At 44.8% G+C, this 18,372-nt stretch overlaps 1 protein-coding gene across 1 annotated transcript; it reads left to right on the top strand.

Annotated features, from left to right (window-relative positions):
* The first annotated feature begins 2,907 nt into the window (after positions 1 to 2,907).
* Positions 2,908 to 17,832, top strand: LOC311242594 (carnosine synthase 1-like). The gene is made up of 8 exons (XM_084331575.1): positions 2,908 to 3,066; positions 3,266 to 3,355; positions 10,807 to 11,255; positions 11,390 to 11,603; positions 12,164 to 12,249; positions 12,360 to 12,591; positions 14,608 to 14,882; positions 15,054 to 17,832. Exons 1-8 carry the CDS (start codon positions 2,988 to 2,990, stop codon positions 16,530 to 16,532), a joined length of 2,904 nt encoding a protein of 967 aa, XP_084187701.1. The 5' UTR covers positions 2,908 to 2,987; the 3' UTR covers positions 16,533 to 17,832.
* Positions 17,833 to 18,372: the final 540 nt, after the last annotated feature.

Here is an 18,372-nt window from a genome sequence, read left to right as displayed (position 1 = left end):
ACAGCGACTCCTACAGGTCGGTTGGGGGACGCCTGCACAGCAGAGACAGGAAATAGCGGGGGTAGTGTGAGCCTCCCACACGTTACACCTCGCCAATGAGAGTCCGCGCTGGCAGGTGAAAAGATGTGACAGGCTGCCTCCTCGTGTACCGGAGGGGACACGTGATGCAAGGCTTCTATCCTCCCTACGACCGACCTGTGGGGGGCATATGCGAGCAACGTTCAAGACAGGTGAGGGGAGAATTGGAAACAGCGAAATTGGGATGGGAGAAAAATTGAAAAATAAGGAGAAAAAGTGGATACAAAATAAAGAAGATAATTTGTCAGTCTTGTCATATAAACATTGGGAAATGACTTAAATCAACACTGCAAGAAGCAGAATTGTCTCTTGGTACTACTGAATAACTTCCATGAGAAATATTGGGGCCCATAACCCATCCTCTTCTTATAATTCTAGAAAGGAACACTCCACCCCAAAAGAATTTTGGAGCCCCTAGCCCTATTTCCTATTTACCAATAAAGTTATCGACCGGTAGTCCTTTCGCAGCACAGTCCATGCTGTTCCTCATAGTGGATGCCCACCTGACCACAAAACTAATGTGAAGTAATGGGGCCACACTCCTGTCTGTACAAGCCCTGAAATAAAGGCTGAAACTTACTCCACAGTGGACCCAGAGCGAAGATAATTTTTTTGTATGTTTAAGTGCTTTTTACAGTGCCCCCCCCCCCCCCCCACACACACACACACAATAACTAAATTTGTTTTGTTACAGTATGAACCCTAACCATAACCCTTCGACGACATTGTTGACGAGGAGGGCTAGAAACTGGTATCTATCTTCTGGTCTCTCTCTGGAGAAGACGATAAGATAATTTCCCAAAACGTTGGTGTGTTCTTTTAAAGGACATGGTTTAGTGTAGAATCCTTGTCTGTCACTTGCCCGCCTGCTTACTACACTCCTTCCTGCTTACTGCACTACACCCCTTCCCAGCCCTCCTCTCACCTCTAGCCTGATCTCGCTCCCTCCCTCCTCCCCTCACCTCTCCCTCCCTCCCCCATTACTCAAAGCTTCCCTCCTCTTGCTGTCAGTTCCAGGCTACTGCTTGTCCACTGCAGCCACCATGGTGAGGTCATTAAGAGTATTCATTATTCTTACTGCTGGTTATAATTTGATGTTATGGTTTTTCATATTATTGATATATTTACAAGATATCTGTGTGTTGATTACTTCTAGATGCAATGTATACTCTTTGATTATTTGTATACTTATATTAGAATACTGTCTGGATTGTGTATTGGGCTTTTCATAATTTCATTAGTTTCTCCTTTTGCATGTACATCGATTTCACTTCATAAAGGTGAATATTCAATAAGAACAGTAAATAGCAGATGATTGGTAGTTGGATAGTAAATGTAGAATTTTCTTTCAATGATTAACTATTTCTATTTCTAATTTCCTGAATAACTGTCCTTGTCTTTACAAACATCTCCACACTCGCTGTACAATGGAATTGGTTTCTAAATATATTATATTTATTTATATATTACAACTAATACTGTAGTGCAAATCCTAAACTGAGCAGAAACGAATACTGTAGTGTCACACAATGTAAATTATAGGTTAAAATGATACACGTGTGTCATCTGTAAACGTCAGCTTCTGTGGTGTGAAATGGGGTCTAAATGCCTGTGTGGCTTAAGTGCAACACTTTTGTGTTAATTACATATATATATATATATATATATATATATATATATATATATATATATATATATATATATATATATATATATATATATATATACTGTATATATATACTGTATATATATATATATATATATATATATACTGTATATATATACTGTATATATATACTGTATATATATATATACTGTATATATATATACTGTATATATATACTGTATATATATATAAATAATAAGTGTGAGCAAAAGGTGCTGCCTAATGCCAGTGACTATTAATAGACGCTATGCCTTATACTGTTTTAATATTTATTGGATTACACATACTCTACCTTTTTAGAGTTGTGGCCCTTTCTTAATGGAAAAAAAGCAGTAGGAGAAAACAAACTACATATAGGCGGAGAGAAAACGGGCAAAGGAGGGATGAGTTATAAAAATAATAATACAAAATAAAAATAATATTATGAATGAGCGGCGGTATAGTAAAAACACAAGTCAAATATAGCTTGTAGTCTAGAGAGGATCTCCAAGTCAAATCTAATCTCGATTCCCATTGAAAGGTTGCATACCACCAGTGTGGTCGCCTGAGCAGAGGTGTCCTGAATGTCACAGACAAATGATTGAGTGTATGTGTGTCCATGTGTTTACACTGTAAGTCTGATTGAAGATGGATTGCGTTTCCATAGACATGTGGAGCTGTGCGTGTGTCAGGAAAAGAAAATGAGATTAGGAGATGGATACACATTACACAACTATGTGTGTGTATTTCTTCCCCTTATGTAGATGCACAACTATGTGTGTGTGTGTTTATTCCCCTTATGTAGATGAACAGTGAAGTATGAACCAGTATGAAGAATTTTTAGTGTATATACAAATATATAGTCCAGTAAGGTTGCGTTAATGTAACACAGTGGGGGGTGTCCATGGGGGTCCTGAGCCTTGTTGATTTAGGTACATTCTAGAGTTTTTGCTTAATCCTGTACCTTTTTCCAACACACACACACACACACACACACACACACACACACACACACACACACACTGCAGCTCTCTCTCAGCTCCCTTCAGAGCTTGGGTGTCGCCCACCCCAGGCTGCCCTCTTCACCGTGGCGGTCTGTTGGAAGCGAGGATCTGAAGGCAGGGCCCGCCTCCAACCCAGAGGGGGCGCTGTACCAGACCCTGCAGGAAGCTCTCTGGGAACTCAACCTGCCTGAGACACAGGACCTGTCTCAGGGTAAGGCCAAGTGCTATAGACTCCACTGGAGCAGTAATATGGCTATGCTATGCACAGGTACCAAACCTTTGCCATCCTCAGTGGACGTTATGCACAGGTATGCAGAGAATACCCACCTCTTGTTATGGGTACGTACCTGTCACCTATCAGCCTAATTCCCCTCACAGACATATACTGTATATAGATGCTTATAGACGGCTGCCCTCCAGGACAATAAAGGTTTTTATCTCACTGCCCTCCCTGGTGATGAGTTTTTGTAAGACTTTTGAACCACTTGTTTTGGATGCAATGAACACTTCATCACTGACGATTGTCCTCCCCCTCCAGACGTGAAGCACTCGGAGCTGTGCATCTGCGTTTTGGGGTCCCCCCTCCCCTACCTGTCTCTCCTGCTGGAGGCTGGACAGAGGAGCCAAGGTGAGGAAAACCAGAATGCAGTAACTATATATTATGACTTCATTTACGGCCAGCTCTTTCCACACTGATGACACCCATCCTGTGTGCAAAATGTCGTGCAAAGGCATTTGTCTGATACCAAAGTACCACCCCGATCCATTAGTTTGACAGAGCAGTATAGGATTGACGGTATATAATTAGATTGAGGTCAGTTGACAAATATTATTAAGATATAATCCATTTATCTTTCCACTGATGATACCCATCATGTGTGCAAAATGACGTGCAAAAGTATCATTCAATACCAAAGTACCACCCCGATCCATTAGTTTGACAGAGCAGTATATAATTAGATTGGGGTCAGTTGATTAAGATATAATCCATTAGAGACGACTAACATCTTTCTATGTGTCAAAAATGCAAAAAGGTGCATGATTTCGGACACGTTAGATCTCTTGGTATCAGGTTTTTAATGCCGGGGGAAATTCTCCCAATAACGATGCCCTATTTTAACCGGTTATCGGTCCGATATCCGAATAAGATAGTGTTGTGGAATATTCAAATGAGCCATGACAGTAAGCTGTAGGAATTCAGATCGAGTCAATTTGTATATTACACTAGCAATATCGGTGCATCCCTCATCTTCAAGTTCAAGTTTTGTTTTATTTGTCACATATAAGGTACATTACAGTGAAATGCTTGGTTCCGTATGAGCCTCCTACAATTGTGCTTCATACAGTACAAAAAATTATAAAGACCAAACACTATAAAATATACAATGTACAAAACTAAAGTACAAAATGCAAAAATTAGGTAGAGAGGTAGTGCAAATCTTTTAGTAATAAATAGAAAATGGTGTAGTGTTAAAAAGTGTTCAAAGTGTCTAAAGTGAATGTTGAAGGTGAATGTTTAAAGTGAGTGTGTGCATGTGGATGTGTGTGCAATGAATGTAGAATGAATGGGTTAGTGTTGCATAGAGTCCACATTGAGCATCCTGATGGCCTGGGGATAGAAGCTCCTTTTGAGTCTCTCTGTACTGGCCATGAGACTCCGGTAGCGCTTGCTTGACCGCAGCAGTGCAAAGAGCCTTAGTATATTGATCAATATACACCGCCTTAGTATATTGATCACACATAAGATAAACAAACACTCCTCCTACCTAGCATTTGGCAGCATCCGTTTCATTTGCCACAATATTGAGCGATATTGTAAGTTGTAAACATATTAGTGAGATGTCGTTGTCAAACCATTCAAACCCAAAAAAAAAAGAAACCATATTCCTATGTCTAATTTTTGCCTGAAATGTTTGTGTGGTGGATTAAAGTTTAGCTGTGCGACATTTAAATGCAAATGTCACTGTACTGCACTCTATTTATATATAAACACTGTGTTCATTCTGCTGGCCTCCTCATGTAGCTCTGTTATGACTAATAACACTTGTTATAGACCAGCGCTACTTTGCTGAATTAAGCAGCTTGTCACCCAAAATAGGGTGACTGTGGCAATTCTAAACAAATAGGTTTCACTTGACTTGAGGCCATACACATCATGGGACAGGCCTACTGTACGTTCAGGTCCATGTGATCTATTCCCAAGGCCTGCACTGTCTTTGGCCAGAATTCCTGACATTTTTCTGCAGCCAGTGTTGTAGTAGCTACTCGGGTCCAGGGCCCTCATTCATCAATGTGTGCGTAGAACATGTTCTATTTCCACACGTAAGCACGGAATGTAGAACCAGTGTACGCACAGGGAAGTCGGGATTCATCACACGTGCGTACGCAGGCTCTACGCACACCTGTCATGATGAATCCCACCTTGGCTCTGCACCGCGGCTCGTGCACGCTTTCACGTATTTGCATACCAGAAACGCCCCGATTAACCATATACGGTAATGGAATACACCCATGAAATGTGGAAAAATGGACTAAGCCGAGGGAAGCGTGTCATGAGACAGGCTGACAGACGTGTACACTTACGGTGATGTCGGATATGATATCTATTAACACTAATAAATACCGCGCTGGAATATGACTGCCTTTTCCCGTGTTGTTTGATTAATACCCAGGGATTAAAGTTCTCCTCAATTTTATTCCAAATCGCGATGGATCTCCCGTCAATTTTCTACCTGCTGCATATGACTTCTAGAGGCATACTACAATCTATTTTGATGTCAGTATTGGGTAGCAATGAATCTCACTGCATGTATGATGTAGCCTGCCTTTCAATACATGAACTTGAATTCCATCATGTTTGTGTGCGGGACTCACAAGGCTGTTGTCACAATGGGTGGTACCGGTACAGTAACAGTCCACACAATATCACGATCCATGCCATAGCCTATGTTCTATTAGGACATGATCTGTGACGACAAATGTTCTGATATCATACTCTGACAGCATGCCTATGATCAACAAAAACGCGAACTTGAATCCCATCATATACATAGTCTGTCCACTATCTGGTGTCATTGCAATGCGTTTTCTATTCTTTCTTATACAGTAAAAAGGTGGAAGAACACTATATTCATATGACTTGTATTCTGCTTACAGCTTCGAAATTCCACTTGTTTCGTTTAACGTAAAGCCTTTTAAATATAATCAAAACGTTCCCGTGTTTCTGCGGTCTGCGCAAAATAATAACGAGTTGAGCTTTATGATTTATGATGAATTGAAAATGGGGGACCCTGATGTAAACAATACGAAAGTCTTTCTCTGGTCTGCATCCCCAATTAACAATTGTATGTACTGAGCTGTACTGTACTGTACCCATTCTGCAATCTGTTAATAAACTTTTCAATCAATCAATCAATCAATCAAGCTACGCGGAGCGCAGTCAGTCAGTAGCCTACACCCCGTATATTCCGATACCGCTATATAAACCATGCTGCATTCATTCTGAGAGAAAGATCTATTATTCCAAATGCTATTTATAGGGTTTTGACCATAATTACACTACTGTTGCTATTTTACAATGAACTATAATGAACTACGGTTCGTACAGAACATGCCAGTGTTATTATGCACAGAAGCTCATTTCCTTGTTGTAATAATATATTCTACCACTGGGCGCCAGGTACGCCTGGTCTGACCTGTGCGTAGATGTAAGCACGGAGTCAAGTTCAAATCGAAATTGATGAATCCCACTCTTTGCTTAGAAATGATCGTACGCACAGGGTAAGCACAGATCTGTGCGTAGAACACGTTGATGAATGAGGGCCCAGGACTCTGACTTGAGTCCGAGTCCTCTGATTTTCAGGACTCGTGACTCGACTTGGACTTGAGCACTGATGACTCGGACTTGGAAGGTGCAAATGAGGACTCGGACGTGTTAATTGATAAATACAGTTGTTTTGTTTTGTTATATCCCCTAATCATTTGGCATAAGATATTGATGGCTAGTGTGTGACCGCTGTGTCATACTCATTTATGTTAAATGAATGTAGACTTTTTTTTATTTGTATGACAGCTCAGACTCAACATTGATGACTTGGACTCGGACTAGGGTAATGGAGACTCGACTAGGACTCGACTCGGGCTCTTCTTTGGTGACTCGGACTCAAACACTGGGGACTCGAGACAGGCGGTTTGTGGTGTGTCGGGGGGGGGGGGGGGGGGATGAGTCTTAGGCTGAACGTGCTCTTCATTTTGGCTAGCTCCTCCTAGAGCGGGTGAGAGGGGTTCTCCAGGATGGCTTCTAGCTTTTTCCTCATCCTCCTCTCAGCCACCACCTCTAGGTCATCCAGCTCACTACCCTGCCATATGGACCCCATGCCAGATTCTGCATGGTTTTATCCGGACCATGGCAAGGGTCTCTTTCGTTGGCTTCACGTGGCTCAGCCTTAACAGGTGAGACAGGAGTGGAGCTTGCTAGTAGTTGCATTTCCTCACCGGTGGCGACGATGGCGCTGCTGGTGCTAGCTTCCTCACCGATGGTGATAGCGCTGCTGCTAGTGCTAGCTTCCTCACCGATGGCGTTAGCGCTGCTGGTGCTAGCTTCCTCACCATCACGTCGATGGCGATACCGCTAGTGCTAGCTTCCTCACCGATGGCATTAGCGCTGCTGGTGCTAGCTTCCTCACCATCACGTCGATGGCGATACCGCTAGTGCTAGCTTCCTCACCGATGGCGTTAGCGCTGCTGGTGCTAGCTTCCTCACTGATGGCGATAGCGCTGCTGCTGGTGCTAGCTTCCTCACTGATGGCGATAGCGCTGCTGCTAGTGCTAGCTTCCTCACCGATGGCGTTAGCGCTCCTGGTGCTAGCTTCCTCACTGATGGCGTTAGCGCTGCTGGTGCTAGCTTCCTCACTGATGGCGATAGCGCTGCTGCTAGTTATCATTGCCCGTTTTGTTTTATTTAATAAAGAAATGGTAAATTGTTTTGTTAGGTCCCATTGTGCAGCAGCTGTATCTTCGCAGTATACAGATTGACTTGGCGCCAGAAAGTCGAGGACGAGTCAGTGTGCGCCGGTGCCACGCTGATTCTATTGCAATTGGCAGATTATGAATATATATATATTTTTTTATCCACTTTTTCTCCTTCTTTTCAATTTTTCTCCCATCCCAATTTCGTATTATCCAATTCTTCCCTCCCCTGTCTTGAACGTTGCTAGACTATGCCTCCCACTGGTCGGCTGTAGTGAGGATAGAAGCCTTGCATCACGTGTCCCCTCCGGTACACGAGGAGGCAGCTGTCGCATCTTTTCACCGCAGCAGCTTGAACTCTCAGTGGCGAGGAGTAACGCGTGGGAGGCTCACGCTGCCCCCGCTACTTCCTGTTCCCGCCGCACCGGCGTCACCCAACCGACCTGTAGGAGTCGCTGTCCACAACGTCCAATCCCCACCCACCGGCTTTCCCACCCTCTAACACTGCCAATTGTGTTAGTATGACGGCCGGCCAAGCCGGTAGCAACGCCGAGAGCTGGGCTCGATACCAGCGTCTCCTGCGTTAGTGGCGAGCGCCTTGCCCACTGCGCCACTCAGCCGCGAATATATATATTTTTTAAAGGTAGTTTAAATAATGAACAAACTTTTATAATGATGGCAAAACACAAACTGGTACAAACCACAATTACATTTATTTAATAATTTAGTTAATTAGTCTCATAAAAAAAAATCTGAGTGGAGAGCAGAGCTGGGCTGGTCCATCAGGGGTGGCAAATGCCCCCCCTCTAAAGTTGCCTATGGTGTGGCCCACAGTGGCCTCAGTCAGTCTTTCTATTTTACAGGAGTCTACAGTAGTGCGTCAATCTAGTGCCAAGAACACTTGCATTCCATTCCCTGCTGAACTTTACATGACCTAAGCGAACCAGGTCAAGAATGTCTCCCCGTTTCCACCCGGCATTAAGATCTGATCTGGGGTGCTCTGCTCGCCCAGTGCGTCGGTTCACATGTGGCATTAAGATCTGATCTGGGGTGCTCTGCTCACCCAGTGCGTCGGTTCACACGTGGCATTAAGATCTGATCTGGGGTGCTCTGCTCACCCAGTGCGTCGGTTCACATGTGGCATTAAGATCTGATCTGGGGTGCTCTGCTCGCCCAGTGCGTCGGTTCACATGTGGCATTAAGATCTGATCTGGGGTGCTCTGCTCACCCAGTGCGTCGGTTCACATGTGGCATTAAGATCTGATCTGGGTGCTCTGCTCGCCCAGTGCGTCGGTTCACACGTGGCATTAAGATCTGATCTGGGGTGCTCTGCTCGCCCAGTGCGTCGGTTCACACGTGGCATTAAGATCTGATCTGGGGTGCTCTGCTCGCCCAGTGCGTCGGTTCACACGTGGCATTAGAATGTGGCTCCACAGGCGTCTCGAGTGACCCCCCGCCCCCCCTGTGATCGGATCCAAAGAGGCTGGATATAGGAGGAGGGAAGACAGGCGGGAAAATTAACGGGAGGCAATGTCCTCACTGAGGACTCGACACACGTCATTCACGTCATTAGTGAAACTGACTTGTGCCAAGGAAACTATAAAAGAAGGAAGGGTCATCACGTCACTGTGTAGCGCGTGGACGCAGATTGGTGCCGAGTGTTAAACCTTTCAGTTCGGCCGACATAGAACGCTGGTATTCTGACGTGATGACCCTTCCTTCTTTTATAGTTTCCTTGACTTGTGCAAAGCTAGGAGGATATGGTAAACATGATGCGGATAATAAAGATATGGTAAACATGATGCAGATAATAAGATATGGTAAACATGATGCGGATAATAAAGATATGGTAAACATGATGCAGATAATAAAGATATGGTAAACATGATGCGGATAATAAAGATATGGTAAACATGATGCAGATAATAAAGATATGGTAAACATGATGCAGATAATAAAGATATGGTAAACATGATGCAGATAATAAAGATATGGTAAACATGATGCAGATAATAAAGATATGGTAAACATGATGCAGATAATAAAGATATGGTAAACATGATGCAGATAATAAAGATATGGTAAACATGATGCAGATAATAAAGACATGGTAAACATGATGCAGATAATAAAGATATGGTAAACATGATGCAGATAATAAAGATATGGTAAACATGATGCAGATAATAAAGATATGGTAAACATGATGCAGATAATAAAGATATGGTAAAACATGATGCAGATAATAAAGACATGGTAAACATGATGCGGATAATAAAGATATGGTAAACATGATGCAGATAATAAAGATATGGTAAAACATGATGCAGATAATAAAGATATGGTAAACATGATGCAGATAATAAAGATATGGTAAACATGATGCAGATAATAAAGATATGGTAAACATGATGCAGATAATAAAGACATGGTAAACATGATGCGGATAATAAAGATATGGTAAACATGATGCAGATAATAAAGATATGGTAAACATGATGCAGATGATAAAGATATGGTAAACATGATGCAGATAATAAGATATGGTAAACATGATGCAGATAATAAAGATATGGTAAACATGATGCAGATAATAAAGATATGGTAAACATGATGCAGATAATAAAGATATGGTAAACATGATGCAGATAATAAAGCCACTCTCGCAGAACATCGGAAAGATCCGAAATTGTATTTCCGAGCAATAGAAGGATGACCAGGACCAGAGCAGTTCTCATGAGCGGCGGAAGGTTCCCGTTTAGATTCCCGCTCCTCCCAGGCAGCGTGTTGAAGTGTCCTTGAGCAAGACACTTAACGCCTAACTGCTCCTGATGAGCAGGTTGGCACCTTGCGTGGTCGCCTCCGCCATCGGTGTGTGAATGTGTGAGTGAATGGGTCAAATGTGAGGAACAAAAATTGTAAAGCGCTTTGGATAAAAGCACTATATAAATCCACCATTTACCATTTTAATGCCAGGTGGAAAAAGGTTTTCTCTCTCTGTCTCTGTCTCTGTCTCTGTCTCTCTCTCTCTCTCTCTCTCTCTCTCTCTCTCTCTCTCTCTCTCTCTCTCTCTCTCTCTCTCTCTCTCTCTCTCTCTCTCTCTCTCTCTAGGAGATGCCCTGCTGTGCCTCTCTCCGGCCTGGCTGTCGCACTCCTCCTCCTCTCTCATGGTCCACAAGGCTGTCACCTTTGACCTCGGGGGGCGCACCCTCCTCTCCAGTTTCAACCCTCCCCGCAAGGTCACCTACTTCCTGTCATGTGAGCCTTACACCCAGGAGGAGGTGAGCCGCGGGGTGGAGTGCCCGATGGGAAGTTCTGGATCACTGGGGAGGTTTTGGGGGGACCTTCTGACCACCAGAGTCCTGCTGCAGAAAGCGAAGATCCATACCCCTCCGACCCTGGCGCTGCTGGCGCCCCCCAGACAGGAGGGTCTGGAGCAGGGCAGGACCGGCGGAGTGGAGGTAGTGCACCTGGGGGCGAGGGAGGAAGATGGTCTGTGCTCCATTAGAAACAAGGTGGATTCCTTTCTGCAGTCAGAGGCCATGAGGCACTCTGACAAGGTACGTTTCCTTTGATTCCCGTGTTATTACACACAATTGTTGCTGCTGCAAATCAAATGTAGTGACATGCGGCGACATCGAATCAACGTCGTGGTCATACTGAACTCTTTTTGCCTCGCTCTGGTCCAATGAAGGTGGTTCTGAGGTGCAGTAGAGGGAGGTTTGCGGTCCCGGCGGCCCGCTCAACCCCTGTATACCTTCCCAAGACCAACACAGAGGAGGTCTGGCAGAGAGTGGCTCCACTGCTGCCCTGTCTGCTCCCCGGAGAGGCCGTTCTCCTGGAGGCCTTCTGCCCTCCTCTGAAGCCAGGGGCTCGAGTAGAGGTCCGCACCTGGGACGAGTACACGGGTGAGGGCTTGAGTGAGATTACTTTCCGTGACAGTGGTGAATTCACGTGCCTATTTCCTGGTCGAAATCTCTGTCTTGTGTGCTCTGATGAAGCTCAGTTTGGTACAGTGTAATATAGCATTTGGCATAAGTGTGCGGATATCTTCTCCTTATGTTAAGACTCTTGTTATCCAGCAGGTTAGTAGAATATTTACGCAGAGCAGGCGGCTGTTTCCTCTTGATATCTGTGTAATGAATTAAAGCCTGTCGCTTGACCATTTGAGAGATTGCATTATTCAGAAAAAAAGTTTTTAAAGAAGTGTAAGTTTAGTTTTATTTGTCACATTATAAGGTACATGTACATTATAGTGAAATGCGTGGTTCTGTATGAGCCTCCTGAAATTGTGCTTCATGCAGTAAAGAGTAAAAGAATTAAAAATATGTAAAAAAATATATACAATACAAAACTAAAATGTACAAAATGCAAAAAACTAAATGTCAAATGCAAGGATGAGGTAGAAGAGGTGGTGCAAATCTTCAATTCAAACATAAAGTTTGAATGAGTAACTTTCCTCTACCAGATTGCAGGCCGCAGATCCCAGACCTGTCTTTCAGAGTGTGTGCCATTGTCACTCGTTCCCCTCAGAACATCCCTCTTCTATACAAGGTGTGTTCCAGATTGGAAAAGACAAACGAAGCAAACATGAGAATATAAAAAGAATATTCAAAGTGATAGGACTCTTATCTCTATCTCTCTCCCCTGTTTCCATTTCTCAGTTGGTGTGTAGGGTTGGTGCATCTCACACCCCTCTCTGTCACAACCAGTCCCTGTGTCAGTCCTTGGAGACCACCCTATCGGAGTGCGGCCTCACTGACCCTACTTTGGCTGTCTCTCTTCGTCGCCTGGCAACCAACACCGCCCTGGCCTGCCTCCGTGTCGTCATGGAGACAGAGTCTAGCATGTCTGCTGAAAACCGCGGTGGACTTGGAGCTCAAACTGACATGATAGGTTTGTGATTTAGTCTTTCTGATAGATTATAATTATGTTTACAACTTGATTTTCTAAATCTATGATGAAGCTCAATTGTATTAAATATGTCAATGTTTAATGTCATTCAGTCCTCCTATTAGACCTATTAGAATTCTGTCCTTGATGATGCATGTGGGGTTAATGGGGAAATTGCGTTTCACCAAAGGATTTTAGGTTTTGTTAGGGCGGCTAGGTGGTGCAGTGGGCAAGGCGCTCACCACCAATGCAGGAGACGCTGGGTTCGAGCCCAGCTCTCCGCATTGCTATCAGCTTGGCTGGTCGTTCATACTACCGTAAATACAATTGGCAGTATTAGGGGGTGGGAAGCTGATGGGTGGGGATCGGATGTTGTGGACAGCGACTCCTACAGGTCGGTTGGTGCGCCTGCGCAGCAGAATCAGGAAGCGACAGGGGCGGCGTGCCCTCCAAACGCAGACCCCCGACGCTGAGAGATCGTGCTGTGCAGGTGAAAAGATGCGACTGCTGCTTCCTCGAGTACCGGAGGGGACACGTGATGTAAGGCTTAGTCCACATTGCAGCCGGCTTGTGGGAGGCATGGCCTAACAACGTTCGAGACAGGGGAGGGTAGAATTGGACGATACGAAATTGGGATGGGAGAAAAATAGAAAATGGGAGAAAAAGTAGATCCAAAAAAAAATTATTTTATGTTTTGTTAACGTTCCAATTTTTAAAAGCCAAACCGCTAACCCTAAATGATTGGATGTTGCAGAGAATGCACTGACGTCGGGTGACCTGATCTGCAATGCTAAACTCGTTTTTGTGATATATATTATTATTATTATTATTAGATGAGATGCATACAAACTGAGATGGAGAGCTCTGCATGTGTTGACTTGTATCTCTACTATGTAGTTCTCATTCTATCACATTACAGGTCATTCAGCAGGTTAGTAACTTAACAGCACCCCCAGAGGCTAAGCACTATTACTACACATCACACCTCCCTTCTTTCAAGTAGAACATTAGAGTATAGCGAAGGTAAGGAAAAACTCACAAAAAACCTAGCAATAGGAAAAAAGCACCACATGCAATGTGGAGGAGAGAAACCTTAGAAGGGCCATTCAAGAGGGGATCCCCCTTCTTGGATTTCGGTTATAGTAGTGTTGCTATGGATGATCGATGGGTGGAGAATAAAACAGGCAAAATAGTTGGTATGTATGTATATATACAGTATGTGTAATAAAACACAAATATGTACATGCAATAGCAACTGGGGTACATAAGAACATTTTTGAAAGATTTAAATAGAATAGAGCTAAGAACAACAACAACAAGAGAGAAAGCATACCGAAACGAGCGCTAGTATTAAAATAGGATAAAGGCTAAATGTCAAGGCTCAGAGTTCAAAATATCAGAGTCATATTCCAGTGGTGTCTGCTGGTTCTCTGGGAAGTCTTGCTGGGAGGTCTTCCTGATCTATACCGTTCGGTTCTGGAAAACTGTCCTTTCTGCTCTTTAGCAGGTGTCACCTGTTTCTCCTAAAGGTATTTCCTTCAGGAATACAGAGGCTAAGCACTATTACTACTACTACACATCAGTTTTGACTAGCAATCTTTCCTTTTTTAAACTGCCACTTAAAATTCAAAATCCCCTGCCTCATCAGAGAGAGAAATATAGGCCATATTAGATTAGAAGACTTTGTTCATGGGACCACAGCTGCATGGACCACAGACGAAGTTACAGGAGTGATCTATTAATAGTCCGTTCATTTTATATAGCTGCCGGAGATTCTGGGGACTCGGGAGTAGCATATCATAATATGTCACCCGCATATAACATTTAGCTAGCCTATCTGCGACTGCTACTGAAGTGGAAACTGCAGCCACATTGTCAGGTAGGAGGACTGAATTATGTCAAACACGGGCAGACCTCTTTGATACAGTAGCCCATTGGTGTGAAATCCTTATCAAATACTAATCAACGTTTTTCCACATGTAAAGTTACACTATAGCCCCTCTCTCTATACCGTCACAGGAGTGGACCTACTCTTCACCTCTGATGGCTCCACCATCAGGCCAGTTGTCCTTGGCTTCCACCCCTCCCTCTGTCTTCACTCCTCTTTCCCAGAGCGAGGGATACACATGGAAGTATCTGACAGTGAGATGGAGGCATGCCAGGGTACTCTCCTCCTCACTCCACTCATTCGCTCCCAGTGCTACCTGATGAAGGGGAAGACTGTGCTTGTGATTGGAGCTGGGGCCTGCAGTAAGAGGTTTATCTGGGAAGCAGCCAAACTCTACAAACTTAAGGTGATTGTTAATTAAGTGTGTGCCCTGCAACATAAAGTGTGTCCTCAGGCAAGCTAGTTGTACAAGTGCATTTAACTCTGCCCTTCCTCTGACGGAAAATGCTTAGCATTGTACTGTAGTTCAGTTTATTCCTCCAGCATAATTGACATGCTTGCTGCCCTTTTAAACCAGATACTCCTAGTGGACTGTGATCCAAACCACTTTGCATCAAAAATGGTTGATCACTTCCTGCCCCTGCCCGACCTCCCAGACCATCGCCGCGACGACCAGCACTGCATACACATCTGTGATTGGCTGACGTCCACCAGGCTTCGCCCCGATGGTTGTGTGTGCTTCTGGGATGACTGCGTGGTCCTGACCTCACTTGTGTGTGATAGGCTGCAGCTGAGAAGCGCACCCCCCGAGGCTATACGCATTGCCAAGGAGAAGAGCCGCACCCACCTGCATCTCCTGGGCCTGCTCAAGTCCACATGGACTCAGCCAGTCTCTGCTGGGCTACCTGCTGGTCAGGCGGATAGCAAGGTTGACCCTGAGAACGGGAAGAGAAGAAGGATGGACATGGAAACCGACTGCCTGAGAACCTTGGCTGACTTTGACAGAGGCATTCTCTTCAATGGCTCCATGGATAAGACCGAGAACACCTGCCCTCGCTCCTACCCCGCTGCCTCCCCTTTCTTGTCTCCTCTCTTATCCCCCTCCCCAAGCTCCTACGCCGTGCCCTGTCTCCACGTGGAGACCTTCCTGGACCTGAAGATGGCCGGCCGGGATGGTCAGGGGGCAGTCAGGTTCCCTGCTGTAATGAAGCTGGAGTATGGAGCGGGAGCGGTGGGCGTCAAGAAGGTGAATTCCCTGGAGGAGAGCATGGCACATCTTGAACGCATCGGGGGCGACCTGAGGGAGGAGACGGACTATCCGGGCATCGGCCTGGGCTGGGGCAACGCCATGACCCTCATGGAGTACGTGGCCGGCACCGAGCACGACGTGGACCTGCTACTCTTCAACGGCCGACTGGAGGGAGCTTTCGTGTCCGACAATGGCCCCACCCGCGCCCCGACCTTCACCGAGACGGCGGCCCAGATGCCCTCGGGGTTGCCGCCAGACAAGCATGCCCAGCTGATCAGGGCAGCACACCACGCCTGCCTAGGCTGCGGCCTGCACGACGGTGTCTACAACGTAGAGCTGAAGATGACGGAGCTGGGTCCGCGCCTCATCGAGATCAACGCGCGTATGGGGGGCTTCTACCTGCGTGAATGGATCCTGCAACTGTACGGCGTGGACATTCTCATGGCTGCCTTCATGATCTCGTGCGGCATGCGGCCCCGGCTGCCCTCGGCCACAGAGCTCCCGGCCAGGGGCCACTTTGCAGGGGTGATGTGTGTAGTGTCCCAGCACCTCCAAGCACTGAGGAGCACAGCCAGGCCTGAGCGCTTGCGCAGTCTGCATCAGGAGGGGGCGCTGTGGTTCAACGAGCTGGCTGCTGACGACGAACTGATAGCCGGAGAGTACGAGGAGCCTTTCTGCAATATCAGTGTTATGGATACCTGCAGCGGGGAGAACGCCCGACAACGCCTGCTGGCCCTCTGCCAGGGCCTGGGGGTCCATTGTCCCCCTCGCTATGACTTGAGATACTTCCTGTCTCATTTTAGTTGAGAGGAAGTCAGGACAGGGCGGCATTCAATAAGTGTTATTCACTATAACATTAAAAAACAGAACATCTCATGGAAGGGGGTTTGCTAATAAAAATAAATGGGGATCTTTCTATTTTTAGCTATTGCAATGGCTGTTTGCTAAATTAAAAGACGAGGCTTAGCTATGATTATCAATTGATTTTATAATTACGGTACTACAATTTTAATTATTTTATTTTTATTTATTTTTGGCAATGTATAAAAGTAATTTTAATCTTATTTTCAATTAGCAAGTGGCCTTTATTCACCCCCTCTCCTGCAACAGCAATATGCATTCTAGTCACATAGTAACTATATAGTGTAATAGGAGAATTTCGATTTACATACATGTACATAGCAATATTATGTCTGTTAAAAAATCTGTAGCGAATACATATGTTATGTTGTATGCTGTGATCAATGACAGAGAGTGTACAAGCTATTTCTTTCTACCAGGAAAAAGGCTGTTTGCCACAGAAAATGTTACAAAAAAAAAGTACCGGTACATATGGAGACCATACAAAAGAACAAGACAAGATGTTTTCAGGTTGTTGTATCATGCACAAGTTCATGAGGATTGACATAATAATTATTATTATTATGACCACCGATGGTGAGTCCCAATAGGTCTACCAGTACCTCATTAGGCTGTAAACTGTGTCTCCACTCCAGTTATCATACCCAGTTTGGACTGTTTGGACACTGGGACAGAACTGAGATGGCATGAGTTCAATTACACTTTGAGTAAATGTAATCCGCTGAAGAATTATACCGAGGAAGAGGATGGTGAGGAACCGGTGTACAGCCAGACTACCTTTAACATTTTGGTTAAGAGGTGGGTTATATATTTCATGCTGGCTGTGCGTCTTGCTTCGCCCCTATTGGACTGCTTCTCGTGCCGACTGGCGCACAGAGTTTTACTCAATGCACCTGCCGGCACTCACTGCTCCAGTCACAGAGTGCAGGAAGACCGCCGGGCCAGAGGAGAGCGCTGGCCCCCTCACGAGATGCCGTGGTGCCTGGTGGAGACGGCCAAGGAGTCCCATGCGTCGCCAAAGAATAAGAGTTCTATTCTGCTTGGATGACATTCTGGTTCTCAGCCAGTTTATTTGTTTATTATATGGATCCCCAATTAGTCCACACCCATGGGTGAAAGACTACTCTAACTGGGGGTCTGAAAACATTGGAGTAATAACAAAACAATAGAAACATAAAAAAACACTTTAACTTGAGTACATTCTCAATATCTGCAAAATCACAACACAAATGGGCTCCAAATACAATACTAACTAAATAAATCAATAAGCCAACTGTATTTCATTATTCATAACAGGGTAAACTTTTTCTTGAAAGTAAATTTGTTGCTGATACAGTATTCACAGGTATACAATTCCAGTATGCAGCAGATCTATACATTACGGTTCTGTACATTTGTTCTTGGTAGAGGTAGAGTAAAATGAAGACCCAAGGCGTGTCTGGTGACATAGCCATGTCTAGTATTAGTGGGTTGTAGTTCTGACCACAAAGACTCAGGTCCAACTTTACAAATATTAAACAAAAACGTTACACGGCTGCATGTCAGTCAAGACAGAGCGGTATGCATTCCCGCAACACTGCTCCTCACAGAGCAGCGGAGCGTGAGGCACGCCGCTCTGTTCTGAGAGAGCTGAAGTTTCTCAAGATCCTGCTTTGAAGCGCTCAACCAATTGTTGGGCAATAGCGGGATAGGACTAAAGATTGCAATACTAGTTTAACTGTTGTGGCATTCAATAGATGAACACACCTTCTGATCATCGAAATACTACTACTTATTTTAGACACCA

Source organism: Notolepis coatsorum, assembly GCF_963971535.1.
Source record: "Notolepis coatsorum genome assembly, chromosome: 16".
In the NCBI taxonomy this organism is placed as follows: domain Eukaryota; kingdom Metazoa; phylum Chordata; class Actinopteri; order Aulopiformes; family Paralepididae; genus Notolepis; species Notolepis coatsorum.
This window is presented reverse-complemented; position numbering and strand designations above follow the sequence as displayed.

Coding starts and splice junctions, on each gene's coding strand:
- LOC311242594 (XM_084331575.1), top strand. CDS start 2,988: ATGCACAGGTACCAAACCTTTGCCATCCTCAGTGGACGTTATGCACAG. Junction 3,067..3,265: donor ATACCCACCTCTTGTTATGG/GTACGTACCTGT, acceptor CTCCCCCTCCAG/ACGTGAAGCACTCGGAGCTG. Junction 14,883..15,053: donor CCAAACTCTACAAACTTAAG/GTGATTGTTAAT, acceptor CTTTTAAACCAG/ATACTCCTAGTGGACTGTGA.